Raw genomic sequence first — 17,951 nt, 5'->3', positions numbered from 1 at the left:
AAGCGGGACTGAGATACTCGTCATCTTCCACCTCTTCTCGGCCTTCACAAAACCGTTTGTGCCATTCAAAAAACAAGCACCCGCGACATAGTAGAATTACAGGACACTTCATTCAAACACTTGGTAGCTGATTTTTAAAGTTTAACCAGATACTTCACAACACTCTGCTCAGTCTTTGCACTGATCATCTTCCCCGCAAGCGATTTTCACTTGATGCACTTTAAACAATAGTTTTGACCAGACCACTGGACTGAGTGATGTTATTTTGATATCTGTGAGTACCTGGGAATATAATCAGTGATTTCTAATGGTTATACAAATCAATGCAAATGTTTCAATAGCGATATAAACAATAATAATCAAATTAGGCATAATGTAATAATTTTGAGAGCTAGACTTGTCAGAATACACGTACAGACCGGGGTAATGGCGGGAGGTGACCACTAAGAGGTCCGCCTTTAGCCACTGATGATAACAGCCCTAGTCCAAGGCAATCCAACTTGTAATAACAAATACAAAAATTTATAATACAGATTTTGGATACATAAATAAATATCTGTACAATATATGAGCAATATAAAAGGAATTGAGTGCTGACAACAAACAAATTTTGCTTATAAATAAAATTCAAAGAGAGATTATAAGAATTACAATGAAATTATTTTGTTATACGATTTAATAAGTGTATTATTCTTATGCAACGAATAAATACAACACTTAACATTGTACCATACATAGTAATAAAGCAGATGTCAAGATCATAAAGAACACAAAAGTAAGTTGTTTAGTTCTTTAATTAAATAAACCACAAATATATTTATAAACTTCTAAATTTTATTTAACAGTAGTGGTTTAAATACACTAGGTAGTGATTCATGTAAATATACATTTTTAAATATATACAGGGGATTATTGACAAAATTGTTATAGAATACGATACAATTGGAATACAATACGAGGTACCTGTATACTTACAATTTACAAGATTTGGTAACCTCAACATGCCAAACTGTTCTTCAACCATGTTGAGGTATATAACACTGCCCCAAAAACAATTCACAACCACATCTCTCACCACACACGTAGTGTTCGCCAGTTACCTACGACTTCTGGAGAGCACTCAACTCGACATGCCACAGAGTATTGTAAGGGTCCAGGTTTACGAACGGCTGGACCTCATGTGAGGCTGTGACCGATCAGGTCTCTCTGCTCTGTCAGGAAGGTGATGATCAAACTGTCCATGGGCTCCGAGCTGCGCGCCACTTGTCGCTTCATTGCCAACTTGAAGTCTTCCTTTGCACCCTTGTCCACACCACGTGTCGACATCCGACGATGGCTGCAACACATGCCACAAATATTGTCTTTTAAACTTATAAATAAAATTAAACTATTTAAGGATCCTGCTTGTAAAGTTAATCATGTTGGATGTAAAAATATAAGAACGTTCTTTGTTGGTGTTTTCTGTTGAACAGTCTTAAATGTGTTGCACACCTTTAACTACAAAAGTAACTGGGAACAAAAAATACTATATTCAGAAAAAACTCAAATTTTAAACTACGATGGGACCTATATCATATGGGACCCATAGGAGTCCCGATGGCCGAACGGTCTAAGACGTTGGGCTTTGAGTATGAGTTAAGAGATAGTGCAGGTTCGAATCCTGTCTGTGATCCTTGCGCTTTTTATCAGTACCATCGACCTTTTACTGTATCGACTCTCCCCTTATTCTGTTTTGATAAGATCCTCCCACAGGCCAGTGGCCCATGAGGACAGGCAGAATAAGGTTTAGAAGGGCTTCTCCTTTAAAACCTTATCATATAATCTAGGATGACACTTATTTGATTAGCCAAGGAGAAAGTTGAAAAGTCACACACCAGTTACAACACATTGAGTGAGGGAAGTAGGAAATCCTGCACTCTGAACCATTGCGTGCTGCACGTAACATTTCCTGTGCTTTTGCCTGACAACCATTATTGTACCAGCTAACATTGCTTGGGGAAAAGTGTTACAAAAATTCTACAGCAGTCATTGTGTTAAATTGAAAAAAGCAATTGTTTTGCTTTGTTATTGTCATGATATGTTAAATGTAATGAATGGAATACTAAATATTTACATTAATTTAGACATGTAAATTTTAATAACAATCTGCCACTGGCCGTATATTATATTCATAGTACTGAAAGATTGCAAATCAGTCCTATTGCCGAAATAATGCTCAACATTTTCTCACGTCTAACAAATCTGTAATTTAAAGGAAATGGTCCAAAAACATTCAGAACTTTTTGGTTGCATTGCAATATTTCACAACTAGTAGAGAACATACCAGTATCTGTATCCAGAGCTGTGATTTGTAAAGAAGATGATTTTATTCCTTTTCATACTGAACCAAATTGGTTATTAAATGTATTTGGTGCAAAATCATTACATATAATAAATAATTGTACTGGGGAAATCACTGAAACTCAATAGTTAACTGGGTTTCCTACAACTAATTTAGTGGCATTGCACAGTAAGAAATGAAATTAACTTGTCCCTTTTATCCGTAATTTGCCTCTATTTATATTTTACAGTTCGTTCAGATCAAGCATCACTGGAAATACTATTCCTCCACTGATCTATCTCCAAATTACACAGTAACAATCAATGGCTGTTACTAACACTTGAGGTAAATGGAAAATAGTGAGACACACAAGAAGATTGGCAAAATTAAAGAGCCAATAGGCCATCAAAAAACAGTTCCCACATCATCAGCTGTGGTTGCAATGTAACTTTCTCATCAACAATAATTCAAGAATTATTTTTCAACGTCATTACATCTCCACATCTAGCATAGTTTGTCAAAAGGACTACATTGCCTTAACAAGGACTACCAGTATAATAATGCCTCCCAAATTACAAAAGCTGTCCTGCCAGTTGTAACAAGCTATTTCTTCCCACTGAAATCCCGAGCCAACTGGGAATCTGCACTACGACAAGATAAAGCAATCTCTACACAGTATGCCAAATCACCAAAGAGAATTTCTTAGAGGAACCAAAGGTTGTAATGGTGGTTGTTAACTCTGGATAGCTACAAAGTTTAAGTAACACTGTTTGACATCTTTATAAATGTTTTTTTTTTTTTTTTCGTTTTGAGAAAAAAGTTTTTGTAATTAACTTTTTTCAAAGAAGAGACCTTTCCATACAATCAATTTAATGCTTCAGTTTATGTAGGATTCAACAACTATCGTTTATAAATTAAAACAGCAGTTGTTATTTTAATTGTAAAGACCTAATATGGAATACAAGAACAGAGTTAGTTAAAAGTCTGGATACTTCTTGACAAAATGTTACAATAAAAGAAGAATCAAACCTATCACATACTTATAAGGTATAAAAATATACTTCCGTATATATCTGTTATCTCTCTTATTGAAAATTGAAAGTTTTGGGAGAAGCAGACACAAAAAATTGTAATTGTAATTGGTAAGCCTAAAAGAAAATTAACAGCACACACCAAGTACAAGTTTTTGGAGTCTTTGTATAAATCCATATCCTTAAATGACCAATAAATATATGTTAAACATTCTTGGAAAACCTCAAATGTGAATTTAGCCCTCAAATGAACTCTGATCAGTTAAGGGGGCGAAAGTTTTATCAGTGACTGATTATTATCCCTAAATGAGGCAGACATATATCAGCAACTGAGGAACATTGTATGGGGTTTTTACAATGTAAAATGGGTAAGTTACTTCTACTTCTAAACTATTTGGGATTTCTTAAATACCTTAATTCCAAGGAACCTTACTAAGTGAGGTATATTTAATAATGCTTCAAAAATTCATCATTTCAGCTATAAAGTATGGTTTCAAAAAGAGACCTACTTTCAAAAGTGCACCGCTATTTAGACGTAGATAACATTTTTCCCAAACATTGATTAGGTGAACATTGTGTGTAGAGTGGCCTGGATCAGATTTATCACCAGTAGGCTACTTCATCTTGGACTAACATTAAAGACAAAATCTACAAAAAAATTGTTATCTGAAAACAAATAGTACACAAAACTGAACCAATTCTTCAAGAGAAGTTGCACCTAGATGTATCACACATTAAAAACATACAAGTACATTGTTATCCCATAGAGGAGAACGACTTAAGCATTTCTTAAAAGTAAAAGAAAAACTATGCCGGTAAGTAGCCAACTAAGACCTACATTCACAATTCATTAATCGTGTGGTTAACGGTCAAAGTGGCTGAATTGATGTTTAAACGTTGCAACATCGTATTTGCCAGATTTGGTCCACGTGACTTTTTCCAGTTTCCAAATTTTAAAAAATGGCTTGATGGACTACGCTTCACTTAAAATGAGGAGGTTATTGAGCAAACAAATGCTAATTTTGAGAACTTCCGGAATCGTATTTTTAGGACGACTTAAAAGATTTGGAAAAATGTAAAGAGCTGAAAGGAGATTATGTTGATAAATAGTTTTTTGCTGAAAAATATAGTTTTCATATATTTTTTAAATCTTTATTAGTGAGGCACATCTTCCTGATACATAAAAAGTACATTTATCACTTTATAAACATATCATGAGTTTAGTTGCTCTACATTAGTGTCATTGATGTGTCTTTTAACCCAAAGGGAAAGCCTGATCTTCTTACCTAACCTACAAAAAGCTATTCATATAACTGACTGTTGGAATCAGTGCCTACTTGAGCATTTGGTTGGACGAGGGTGGGAGGATGTCAAGGGGCAAGTTCTCTGTAGACAAGAGCATGAACTCATCAACTATGTCAGGCAGGACAATGTACTTGGTGAAGAGAGCGTAGGTGAAGCTTCCACGCTGCCGTATCCGCTCGGTGACTTCGGCCTGCAGACTCTCGTGGTGTGGCCAGTCCAGCTGCATCAGCACCAGCATGTGACCCATAGCCAGGTCACACTCCATAGTCACATGCACCATCTTGCTCTAAAACATCACCAATCTTGTTTCATTGGAACTTTAAACAGCTGTTCTACAACGTCAACCATCTGTTTCAGAGATATATACTCAACAATTTTCAAACTCTCACTCTAAGAAGTTATATACACAACTACTATACTATAAATAGAACTAATATTGCCATAGATCATGTTAGATTAGCCAAATCTCAAAATAGTCACATTATAATTTCTCAAAAAGTCTTTAACAAAATAAAACATTTGGCAGACAAGTATCCCACAAAAATATTTCAAAAGAAACTGTACCATTGGCTTTTGAACAATCCTTCCTACACAGTATCAGAGTTTTTTAATTACAAGGATATTAAATTTTAGTTTCTTAACAATGTAAACAGAGTCCATTACAAGCTCGCTAAATCTGTTATACTACAAATTAAAACGTATATTTGTAAACAACAATGAGATTTCAGTAAATTGTTCAATTTTAATCTAGAAACTGTCTTATTTTTATTCAATACTGTAAATTTCATCTGTACAATCTTATATCGTAACCTGTTATCCTAAGATTTCAATTTGTTGTGCTAGTACTGTAGTAATTCAAGTGCAATCAGTTAAAATATCTTTTAATTCAATATCTGTTAAACTTTAATCAATTCAAAAATCTGTTGTTGTTAAATTATTCTAAAATCTCTCTTAAACTATTGCCTTACATTATGATATTAATATTCAAATAATAATTTTAAACTGTAATGATATCTTAAAAATTGAATAGTTTAGTTTTATTACTTGTTTCTGACCATGTCATCTAGACAATATTACTGACTTTGTCAATGCATGTCACATGTAAAAAGGCAAACAAAGATTGATTGATTATCAATATGCTTCAAAATCATTTATACCTTTCAGGAACATAAATATTATAAATTATAAAAATTATAAATATTATTTTATACTGAAAATAAACTTATATACAAGTATTTCTGAAATCACATACAAGTTTAGATAAAATTGTAAGTATTAGATTTCTGTTTTTTATACAGTCCATGTTAGGTAATAAATGGATTTTGGGGATTGCAATTCAAGTTTAACATTTTATGTAGTTTTTCATAAAATTATGTTTGAATATATTTTTATACTATATAATTTATACTCGCATATTTCTGAAATTAGCATAACATTTGAAATTAAATGTACATATTGGATTGGTTTTATGTATATACACTACAGGCAAGGATTTTTAGAATAACATTTTGTATAGTTTTTGAAGCACTGAACAGTATAATATTCTGTTATTTTATGAACAAAAGCTAAATATTTAACATTACTTATGGAGGATTGATATTTTTTAATCAAATAAGTTTTAGAAACATACATAAACGGTTGGCCTATCACAGTGAGTTTTTGCAACCTTTCAGGGTTAACTTATGACTGATGATTACAATACAGTGTGGATCTCAATGATGGATTTGAAAATAGCTTATTGAATAAATTTAAGTACAAATGAAAAAGGACAAGAATAGGGAGATATGTAAATCACCTTCATTCCTACTAACTTTTATAGAGATTTTACAAAATTAAAATAAATATATTTTTCTAATCCACAAGATATTAGCTATATATATTTGGCAGTATACCTCTGTTGCATCATTGAAAACGAGTGATATTTCTTAACTAGTACAAGAGGATGGTTACTACCTTGAGAGCAGTGATGAGCAGTCTGCAGCAGTATTGCAGGGTAGGGAATCGTCGGAGAGGCAGGAAGTGTAGATGACGTCTCTTGCCCTCTCTGGGGGCAACCATGGACAGGGAGCCGACCTGGGAGTGGGGTGGCCAACACGACACAGCCCCAAGGATATTGTCCAACATATTCTGTTAAAATACGCTTCGCTATTAAATACTGAATAACTGTACATTACATTATACATGATTTATCAGAGCCAGAAGTGTTACAATATTTCAAAATAAAATGGATCCTTTTGTAAACATTTCACGTAACATTTATGATTTCATACACACTGTTCAAATTTAATAAAATGCAGTAAACAATAATTTATAATTTTAATTATTTAAATTGGTGTAATTTCATTTCTCACGCTTATTTTTTTTGTAGTTGCCACAAACATTGTTACCTTTGTACCTTAATGTAAAAATAAAAAAACTATTTGTTCAGTAGAAATATTTTTAAAATCCCAAAATAACTTGATGGTTAGAGCGTCAGGTGGTGATATTTTGACACCAGCCATGTATGTGAGAGATGTCATCATTCTGATTTAAATTTAGAATTATAACATATGTTTAAGTTTCTCTTTGTTTAATCTCTGAATGGCAGCATAACATGGTTATGTCATCTTCTCCTTGAGTAATTTTGTTCAGAAGAGAAACAAAATTATAATTATAATATATTTATTATCAAAATACTAGGAACAATCAAGACTATTTCCTAAAAAGAAAATATTACAAAAAACCTTTCCAGATGATTCCACGATTGTACTGAATTGTAATCATGTTGTTTAATGCTAATCTAATGAAAGAAATGTACACCTTATATGCCCCACCAAACATAGCAACCACTCCAGGAAACTTGGGTACATAAATGATTTTTATTATTCCAAAACGTAATACTATCAATCATTTCCAATATTTTTAGGAGACCATATTTTGACATCTTAATTTTAAGATGTAAAGTAGTCTTATTTTACCAGGCGAAGTTAGGGCTAAGAAGCCCTCTCTAACACAACCTGGGGACCAAAGGCTTAAAGGTGACTTCCGAACCACCACCAATAGCCGAGCAGGCAGGCTGCTTGCAAGGACAGGATCGCTCAGCAGTCACCCATCCAAGCAGCAGCCACGCTCGACGTTGCTTGATTCGGTTATCTTGCGATAACCGTTGTACCCGCTACACTACACCAATGGCCACTACGCTACACCATTGGCAAATGGTGTATGTCAACAAATTTAAAAAAATTGATAACAATTGGAAAATAATTAAAGGAAAACATAACTTGAGAACCAAATAAAAATAAAAGATAGTTGAACTCCTTTTAAGACTCATTCTGTTCATCCCCATGGGCCTGCGCAAGGATCTTATTAAACAGAATAAGCATAAGAGTCGATACAGTACAAGGTCAATGGTACTATTAAAAAGTACAATGGTCAAAGACAGGATTTTAACTTGTGCTATCTTTAACTCAGATCCAAAGTTCGACATCTTAGACCACTCAGCCATCAGCCCTACCAACTGGAATCACACTTAAAATTTACGTTGGTCAATTTTGTTTTGGTGAGTGGTACAAATGTATAACTTTCCATTGTTAGAACATCCACTACACAAACCAGTAACAGAACAATAACCGTAGTTGGTTTGTACCACAGAATCTAAATAAATATGTTTTAAATATCTATATTTATGAAATACTAAAGCAGAAGAGTGGAGAGTTAGTGAATTACCTGATAGTGACCCAGGAAGAAATTGGTGGAAGCGAGCCTCAAATGAATCTTGCGCGTCAGTTCCTGCCCAGTCAACATGCGGAGACATTCCTCGTGCCGGCCTTGGTACAGTGCCACGTCCCACAGAAAACCCGATATCCACTGGTCCAGCCCCAACATTGGGCTCAGCTTAGCGAACTCTATCGAACAACAATATTGTTTTGGGTCAATTGTGTGTAAATTTCTCAATTTGTATTTTTAAATATAATCAAAATTGTATCTTTATAAAACATATTTTTTTATTAGAGACAGACGAATAGTGAAATTTGGTACTGAATCAAACAGCATGTCATCAAATCAACTAGAATTATCAAATACAACATTATAGAAATGAATAGATAAATAATTAATTTATAATTAAAAAAGGTTTATTAACAGAATGAACTGATGATGCCTCAACAGGTGAAAGAGCTTTTGATATTAAATGATACTGTGGATATTAAATGAACTAATCTGTAAATTAAAAAATTACATTTCAAACCAAATTTAATTATTATAATTGGAAATAAAAGACTTCAGTTGGATTTAGCTTATTACCATAAATTAACCAACGTCATCATTAAACCACTTGGTCATTGTTTATTAATATGTGTTGTTTAACACCTTCACTACAATATGTCATGTATCGACTTTAGAACAGCCGGAAGAGTAATAATAAACGTCCACCAAAGTGAATGTGTTAATTAAACTCAACTCATTTTATAAACTTTAAAAGAAACGCACCAGCGCTGGTCAGTCGGAAGCCAAGGTTTGGAAGACAACAGGAAAGATGATCAGACCACCTACGATCTCTTAACTCCTATCAGAAGCCAAGGTTTGGAAGACAACAGGAAAGATGATCAGACCACCTACGATCTCTTAACTCCTATCACTCCAATCAAAATCAATTTTAATAAGGGAAGCCAGAATAACACAATTTCATTTAATATGACATTGCTATTATTGCCAATAATGAAGAGCAAATTCGTAATAGTTATCAAAATGGTAGCAATTCACCCCTTCGAGGTCCATTAATAAAATGTACCGTTTGTGCTTAGTTCAAATTTATTTTCGGTTATTTCTCCAAACAGCTCAGTTTGCCTTTATTTCGAAACAATAAATGTCTTATAACGTAAATAAACACTGCTTGTTAATCTTCCCTTAGAATTTAATATTATTGTTTTCAGTAACACAGCTATTTCACTACAAAAGAATTAAATATCTGAATGATAAAATGTAGTGATAATGACGACATATGTTAACTTGCACTGGTTCCCAGAAAGTGCTTAATCTCATCTATAGTTGACTCCTAGGTCATTTGACGTCACCACAAAAACAGACGGCCTATTTTGCAACATAATAGATTTTGCCTAGTTTCACCAATCAAGAATATCAACTTTAGAAACTAAGATGGGATTTTACAACTGTAGAGACCATTGGACGTTAAAAGTACATTTTTACTAAAACTTCCTATTTTATTATTTGGATAACCTCTGTGCTCATCAATGATTATAAAGGTTAAAGAAAAAGTGCTATTACTTTTAAGCTTACTCTATGCTTTCAATACTATAAACATAAAGAAATTAAAAATGGTAATTAACGTCCAGTTATGTTGTCTCATTATAAAGTTTACAAAGAACAGTTGATTACAAAAACACATTTAATATCTGCAGATTAACCCTTTTAGGACCAGACCAAAATTTGACATGTGCAAAGAAAATTTTTGTGTTTTTCTGGCCATGCTCCAAGAACTGTGCACATTAAAAATGTGCGATTTTTCAAGCGTTTGAGAGAAAAATCATATCTTCAGAACTAATTACTGTATAGATTTGTTTTTAGGCTTAAAATGTTTATAATTAAATTGTTCATTGTGAAAAAATAAATTTAAGTCATTATATAGCAAAAACAATTTGATTTATTTGTTTATCAAATAAAAAAAATTAAAAAAATTGAGTTTGATCTTCAATAACTACCAAAAATAAGAATAAACTATTTGTGGGAAATGGTATTTATTAGTTCTACATATAACTCTCTATAACTGTACAAAATTTGAAAGCCCTGGAATAAAAAATAAAAAGTGTGTAAATGAATTAAATTTTTCTGTAACACTGGTTAAAACACACTTTTCAGCATTAGCCTAACAAACAAAACCTTATAGGCTATTAAGGATATTATTCGGTACTTTGGGATTATACCGACCACACGAGTATAAAGAACACAAAAATATACATTTATAGAAACAAACATGATAGAACGAAAAAACAAATCTTTAATAACAAAATTACAAACTTAAAACGATTATCAATAATTGTTATTGGGGTCAAATTCCGTTATATGCCGCCAACGCTTAAAATTTTTTCAATGAACTTAGAACGTTATAAAACGATGTAGTTGAGTAACAGAACTAACATTCCATCAATCAACAAGCGTTTCCAGGTATTGTGATCGGTATTGTGGTCGCTGTTATCTTATCTTTCTCGAGATTCCCGATTACGGCAGGCCGCGTGGCATCACATGATTATTTAAGTTTTTTGCACACATAAAAACAAGTTGTGTGTGTTTTTTTTCAATAGAGAGTTTAGTTTTTGTGTTTGTAGAAATGTAGGGGTAAAACACGGAAGTACAACAAAGCAATGCACCAGCTGAACGGGCGGCGAGACTCTGCAATCACGTTATCTACTAGACCGTTCGACTTTGACCTCTGTCTGAGGATGGGGAGGGGTTCGCGATAAGACAATTCCTGTTTTATATTGACGAAATTTGTTCTACACTAATCTAGTAATCAGTAGAAGCAAAATGTCAAATAACGATTCATGTCTGGGTGTGGTCGGTATAATCCCAAAGTACCCTGACAACATTACGATGCAACATGGCCGAAAAATATTTTTTTGACCAAGCTGATGATTCCAAAGACGTTTAAAATTTGATATCATAGTAAGAAACATACAGGGAATAGAAAAATAGTATATTTATTCCATATAGAAGATTAAAATATCTCTTAAAAAATATGAAAAGTCCGCCGGCGATAAATCAGACGGCTGGTCCTTTTCGCATAGTACGCCGCCGGCGATAAACCAGACGGTTGGTCCTTTTCGCATAGTACGCCACAGGCGATAAATCAGACGGTTGGTCCTTATTTTTGAAATAAGAATAGGGCTATATGTTAATCAGGGATCTTAAGAATGTCCACGTACAATTTCAGTACAATCGGTATATTTTTTTTCTATATGATTGAGTATCACACACACACGGAAAAATACACAGACAGAGACCACTACATTTTTATACAACAGTTTAGACTAAAAGACATCTAATGACAATGACCTCTCTCTAAATATTCGGAGCTGTAGAGCAGTTGCCAGCACTGGAAGGCGAATTGGAAGTTTTCGATGATGGTGGTCTGCGAGGGATCGCCGACGGTCCACTCTGTACTCAGTGGGTCCTCGGTGGTGTCCACCTTTCGCATCTTGGCGGGGGGCTCACCGTGCGGCTCTCCCGCCACCCCTTCCACCAGCACCATGCTGCTACCAGACACTGCACAACTCTACACATTTTAGTGCACACTAATTTCATTAAATAAGGAATTGTATAATCTTTGACTTATACACAACCCTAGACAGATTCCAAGTGAATGGTGAATTTAACAACCCCTTCCTGCTTGATTGCAGGCAGTTCTAAGTAATGGGTTTAGGGGGATTTACTTCATTTCTAGACGTTATTTAACTTAATGACCCTTCATTTTTCCCACAAATTGTCTTGAAGAGGAATCCCTTCCAGAAACCCTTCATTGCTGACATTAATAAATTCTAAATTAGATTTATTTATGAATTCCAATTCTCTAAATAACAATATAAGCATTCTATCACTGTATCAAATTACATTAAATTACATTCATTCATATAAAGCGTTATTAATAAAAAGAATAGTATAACATCCATTACAGTGTACTAATCATAAGATATCATACTTTACAGGTGTCAATGTACCTTATTCATATAAAACTAGAAGTATAAAATTGAGGAATAATATTATTCAAAATACTGCTTCTAAAATAATTTATGGGTACAAATGGGTTGAGAATAAAAAAAATCATTTTGATTGTCATACAGGATATTGTTTATATACAACATGCAATGCACTGCAAAGAATATTCTATCTTGGATATTCACAAAGAATATTCACATCTGAATATTGTGTTGGACTCTACAATGTAATTCAACTTGATTTTTTTTTTTGGTGTTTAATATGTTTTTTCAGTATAACACAGATCTTCACACCGGCTTAGAGCAACTTACTATAACAGCAGAGAATATACTACTGTAAAATGGATGACTATTGTCTAATTTATTCTAATAACAGAAAATCTCAAATGTCTTTATGCGAATAGGAATTAAATTGTAAGGCTGCAGTCGTTTGTTAAAACACTCTGATTTAGAGATGTTATAGCTATCCTAATAAATTAGAAAGTGAATCTGAAAAAAGTGAAATCCAGAAATTAACTTCAGTTAATTCTGAAATCTTACAGACAGATTTATTCATCACAATTTTGGTACAGTTAATTTTATAATATATTAAATCTCATTCACTTGGGACCCACAGTACATTTCCAGGAAGAAATGTGGCTTCAGAACGATGGTGAGTCAATCCATCTGTGACTACTCGGTGCAGATTGCTAGATTGAACGTGGTGTGAGTGAATTGGCCAGCAAGGTCACACCATGACTACATGACACTGCTATAACGTTTTTGATTTGGTATAGAAATCAGTCTAGAAACTCTAGTCCAAACAGAGATAAGTTGTTGGAAGAATCATTACAACTACAAAAAATGTGTCTGCAACAGCTCTGCCACAACGTTTCTGACAGTGGAGTATCCACAGTACATTGCAAGGATCATTATAACTACAGAAATGTCTGCAACAGCTCTGCCACAACGTTTCTGACAGTGGGATATCCAGAGTACATTGCAAAGATCATTATAACTACAGAAAATGCCGGTGACAGCTCAGCCACAACGTTTCTGACAGTGGAGTATCCACAGTACATTGCAAGGATCATTATAACTACAGAAAATATCCTCGACAGCTCAGTCACAACGTTTCTGACAGTAGGGTATCCATTAGTCATAGTGTTGAAATGTGTAGCTTATTTAACAAAATAGTTAACGCCTTTTGTGAAACAACCGCTGCAATATTGGTTTTTTATGTCTGATTTGATGTAATATTTATTAATTAATAAATTTGATTATATATTGATTATTTATTCCTTTGGAAAGTAATTTACAAGCGATACACAAGAAATCCATTGGTTTAATTACTACTGTGTGCTATGGATTATCTACCCCAAGAGCACTTTTTCAAAGTGTTCTTTCCTCTCTATCAGTGTTTTAAATGCAACCCATATTTCTATATCAGAAATGAACCTGGGGCTATTGTGTATGTCAGAAACAATAGTTTCAAATTCTTGATGCAAATTCAAAATCATTCATATGATACTAGGAACAAAAATAATTTAGTTTTATCGCATCACAGCCTGGAATTTCTTTAAAAGAAAACTTTATATGCAGAGATAACGTTTTATAATCAAACTCCAATTTTTATTGAACATAAAGATGACAACAAGAAATTTCTATACACATTAAAAGACATTCTGACAGAGCAATACCCTCGACAGCTCAGTCACAACGTTTCTGACAGTAGGGTATCCATTAGTCATAGTGTTGAAATGTGTAGCTTATTTAACAAAATAGTTAACGCCTTTTGTGAAACAACTGCTGCAATATTGGTTTTTTATGTCTGATTTGATGTAATATTGATGATAATATTTGATGTAATTTGATGGTCTTTACTCATTTAAATATTTTTATGAGCTGATTAGCGTCATCTAGGTTATAGTAGTTTTAAGGGTTTGTATTACAGTGTGACACTATTCATTGTATAAAATATACAAGTTGAATAAATATATGATTAATTGCCTACCACCAAATGAAAAATCTTAAATTTATTCTGAAACATACTTTACATAGCATAGAAATTGTGGGGTAGATATCAATAGCTAGCTATATGTTAGGCCACTACACGGTGTGGTTAAACATTAAGAATACCTAAATTCAAGGCCTTACCACTACATATTGGTCTACGTACTTGGGTCAAGGGCTGAGCAATAGTCGTGCAGACAGCTGAGGAACTGCAGCAGAGTGCAGTACAGCAGCTGCTGGCCGTGTTTGGGTTGTTCTGCATACATTCGGTGGAACTGAACTATTCTCTGCCATACCTTGTCCTTCTTTCTGTGGGCACAAATACTTCATCTAACAATCATGACATGTATTTGCTCATAATCTGAGCAAGAAAGAATGGATGAATCGTTTACAATGGATTTAATTTTTTAACAAAATAGGTTACTCCAGTGACTTTACTTTTTAATTCAGTACAGTAGTACATCTTCTTTCTATACAGATCAGTTATTCAAAAGACTTTGTAAGATCATGTTTTAATAATAATGTTAAGTTTAACATTTTAGATCTCAATTTATTTTATTTTATTTTAATTTATACATTAAAGATTTATTAAGATTAATATCACATGCATACACGTTTTCATACGTTGTAACTCTGTCAATCAATTATTTATTTGTCAATGTACGAGTCTTTTTAATCTGTTAGAAGCTATGTGTTTTGCTAGTATAAATGTTTTAACAATTATTCATATTTTTATTTATACCGTATATACAAATTATTGTTCAATATTGGTACTAGTTTTTACCTGTTTTCATTTTTCATTTTGTTGACGTAAACGTTTACTCTGCCTAACGATTTATTAGTGAACGTATGAGTCTTTTTAATCTGTCATGTTCTTGCTGTCACAAATTTTATAACATTTATTAGTATTTTGAAACATTATTTATAATTTTATTCTAATTTTATTTCTACACTACGTGATGCGTAACAGGCTTCGCTAAGGTTGCATGCAAAATTTTAAATCTATATCTCATTTTATATATGTCTAAGTGCCTAATTGACATAATTCTTGAGATGCACATACACAGACATACAATGATGAAAAACAGAAATTAATACGAAAATCACTCTCAGTGAACTTCTGTAGTTGGAAATAGAACTTCTTGTCCATGTAGAAACAAAATGTCATGCCTACGGATGACACCTTTTTTGGAATACCTTACCACATGATAAATTCACAATTTTGTTCATTAAGTAACAATTCATAATTTCATCTTGAACAAAGCATAATGGCTTTCTCTTTATCAAGACTACACTTATCTGCGTAATAAGTAAATAAACACAACAAATACTACGCCATGCATTTTTGGAACACTAACTGACGACGTGCGAACTGGACTTACATTGGTAACTTGAAGATGTCACTCAATTCCCAGTTCAGTTTGCGTCCGACCATCTCCAACACTCGGAACAGATTTCCCCAAGGGTCATCTATAGTTCCCTCTGACACCGGTAAATCCTACAATAAACAATTAATAAATCTAATGACAGTAAATCAAAAGTGCAAGGATCTTACAAAGTCAGTTTTCCCCCACATTTACATAGTTCTAGTTATGTGTTAACCTTTTAAGCTAGATAGTAGACTATAAGTCAACACCAGTGTCTGTCAGGATGCAAATAGGTCAACAAGACCTCACCATACGTTAATGATTGACATCATTAATTTCAATTATAATAAAAAAGCTGCATAAGAACTGAAAACAAGTATAATCTGGGAACAACAGGCACATTTTATACAAGACCTCGGTTATTATCTATTGTCTTGTAAAAATTGAATACTACAACCACTACCATCCTTGACAGGATTGAATAAAATTATTCTAGCATCAACTTCTTTAATGGGTAAAAAATAAACTTAGGTTCACTTTCTACTAACTACAACAATTATAATGTTTTAACTTTCACTGAACACAATCAACCGAATTGTACCAGGAACTTATTTTATGTTGAAAAAAAAAAGTATTTTTGTGTCCAATGAAATATGTTAAAGCAACACGTAACACCCAAGCTGCTTATGGTATTATATAATTTAATCTGGCATTCACCTCAACAATCACCTATGTTTTCTACCACATCAAAACATTACCAACACAATTAAAATCTTAAAATATTTTCACCCTCGCTGCAGAGAACTATCTTCAGTCGACAGAATATTTCAACAGTAATATTTGAGATTTCAATATCACTATGTGACACGTAACAGGCTTCGCTAAGGTTGCATGCAAAATTTTAAATCTATATCTCATTTTAAATATGTCTAAGTGCCTATTGGACATAATTCTAGAGATGTCCTATAGGCACATACACAGACATACTATGATGAAAAAACGAAATTAACACTAAAATTACACTCAGTGAACTTCTGTGGTTGGAAATAGAACAATAGAACTTCTTGTCCATGTAGAAACAAAATGTCATGCCTACGGATGAAATCTTTTTCGGAATACCTTACCACATGATAAATTCACGATTTTGTTCATTAAGTTAGGTTTCATAACAGTGTTCAAATAATGAATGTTCCGATAAGCAGCACAGAAGGGTGATTTATAACGCAAGAGTGTGTTGAAATATAATCTTGTCACCAACTGCTAACATTGACTTTCCAATGCATTATTTTGCGTTTTAATCTATGAATAAAAATGTTATATGTTCCAATCTCATAAGATTGTACTCCCAACAAATTTATAAATCCAATAAAAAATCATATTATATTGCATTGAAATTTGGAAATAATATAGCTGTATATTATAAGAAGAGATAATGAACATACAGATGAAGTTAACAAAAATTTAAACAATTTTGCTTCATACATAAAGTATCCAGCAACAATTTATCTTACGACAGTTTCAGATCAGATCGTTAAATAGTTCACAGTGGATAAAACTTAGTCCATAGATTAAGTTATCCTGGATGAGCTTGTGACCCAGAACCCTATCTTGAAAAATTTTAACATGACACAAAGTTACACTTAAAAATAACTAAGAAATAGATGGTAAATTCTACTTAGTGGTGGAAAATAGTGCGTAGTGCGTGGGAAGTATAAATCATCATCCTACATTTAAACAACATAGTCAAACGCAGAAGACACAAATGGAAATTGCTCAGTGTGTCAATGATGTTGGTAATTTATTTACTTCTTTATTATTCCCTTATGTTGGAAAGGATATTTAAGAGTACGAGAAGTGCCTGTTTACAAGTGATCACTACTGTGACACATACAAAAGGTCAAATAGTATTTTAATAAATAAAACCAACCTGAATAGCCTTGTTCTTGTTCATCACGTAACACAGGTAAAACTCTATTGACTTGTGCAGCAGCTTAAACAGCTGTTTTATGGGAAGGTCCAATGTGGATGTAGCTCCCAGTAGGGGTATCAGGTCACAAACTGTAATAAACGCATTCGCTCAGACTCTTATAATTAAGTGATATACCATAACAGCGCACAGTTGGCAATGGGAAATAGGATATTTTCTTTAAAGGGTGACTTTTAACGATATCCACATGCCAGCTACACTGTTATGCCCCTCTCCCCCGCCGACATGGATCTAGAAGGCTAG

At 33.3% G+C, this 17,951-nt stretch overlaps 1 protein-coding gene across 1 annotated transcript; it reads right to left on the bottom strand.

Annotated features, from left to right (window-relative positions):
• Window positions 1-776: 776 nt before the first annotated feature.
• Window positions 777-17,935, bottom strand: LOC124368093 (integrator complex subunit 10-like). Its single transcript, XM_046825366.1, has 9 exons — window positions 17,917-17,935; window positions 17,649-17,779; window positions 15,737-15,852; window positions 14,521-14,663; window positions 11,704-11,913; window positions 8,362-8,540; window positions 6,610-6,783; window positions 4,689-4,942; window positions 777-1,336 (listed from the first exon to the last, which is right to left on the bottom strand). Exons 1-9 carry the CDS (start codon window positions 17,933-17,935, stop codon window positions 1,177-1,179), a joined length of 1,386 nt encoding a protein of 461 aa, XP_046681322.1. The 3' UTR covers window positions 777-1,176.
• Between the last annotated feature and the right edge of the window lie 16 nt (window positions 17,936-17,951).

Source organism: Homalodisca vitripennis, chromosome 8 (assembly GCF_021130785.1).
Source record: "Homalodisca vitripennis isolate AUS2020 chromosome 8, UT_GWSS_2.1, whole genome shotgun sequence".
Taxonomy (NCBI): Eukaryota; Metazoa; Arthropoda; class Insecta; order Hemiptera; family Cicadellidae; genus Homalodisca; species Homalodisca vitripennis.
This window is presented reverse-complemented; position numbering and strand designations above follow the sequence as displayed.

Excerpts from the sequence above, each read along its gene's own strand:
- LOC124368093 (XM_046825366.1), bottom strand. Across the intron at positions 11,914-14,520 it reads TTGCTCAGCCCTTGACCCAA|TGTCTGGTAGCAGCATGGTG; the intron begins GTACGTAGACCA and ends AGAGTTGTGCAG. Across the intron at positions 1,337-4,688 it reads TCGTCCAACCAAATGCTCAA|CCATCGTCGGATGTCGACAC; the intron begins GTAGGCACTGAT and ends CATGTGTTGCAG.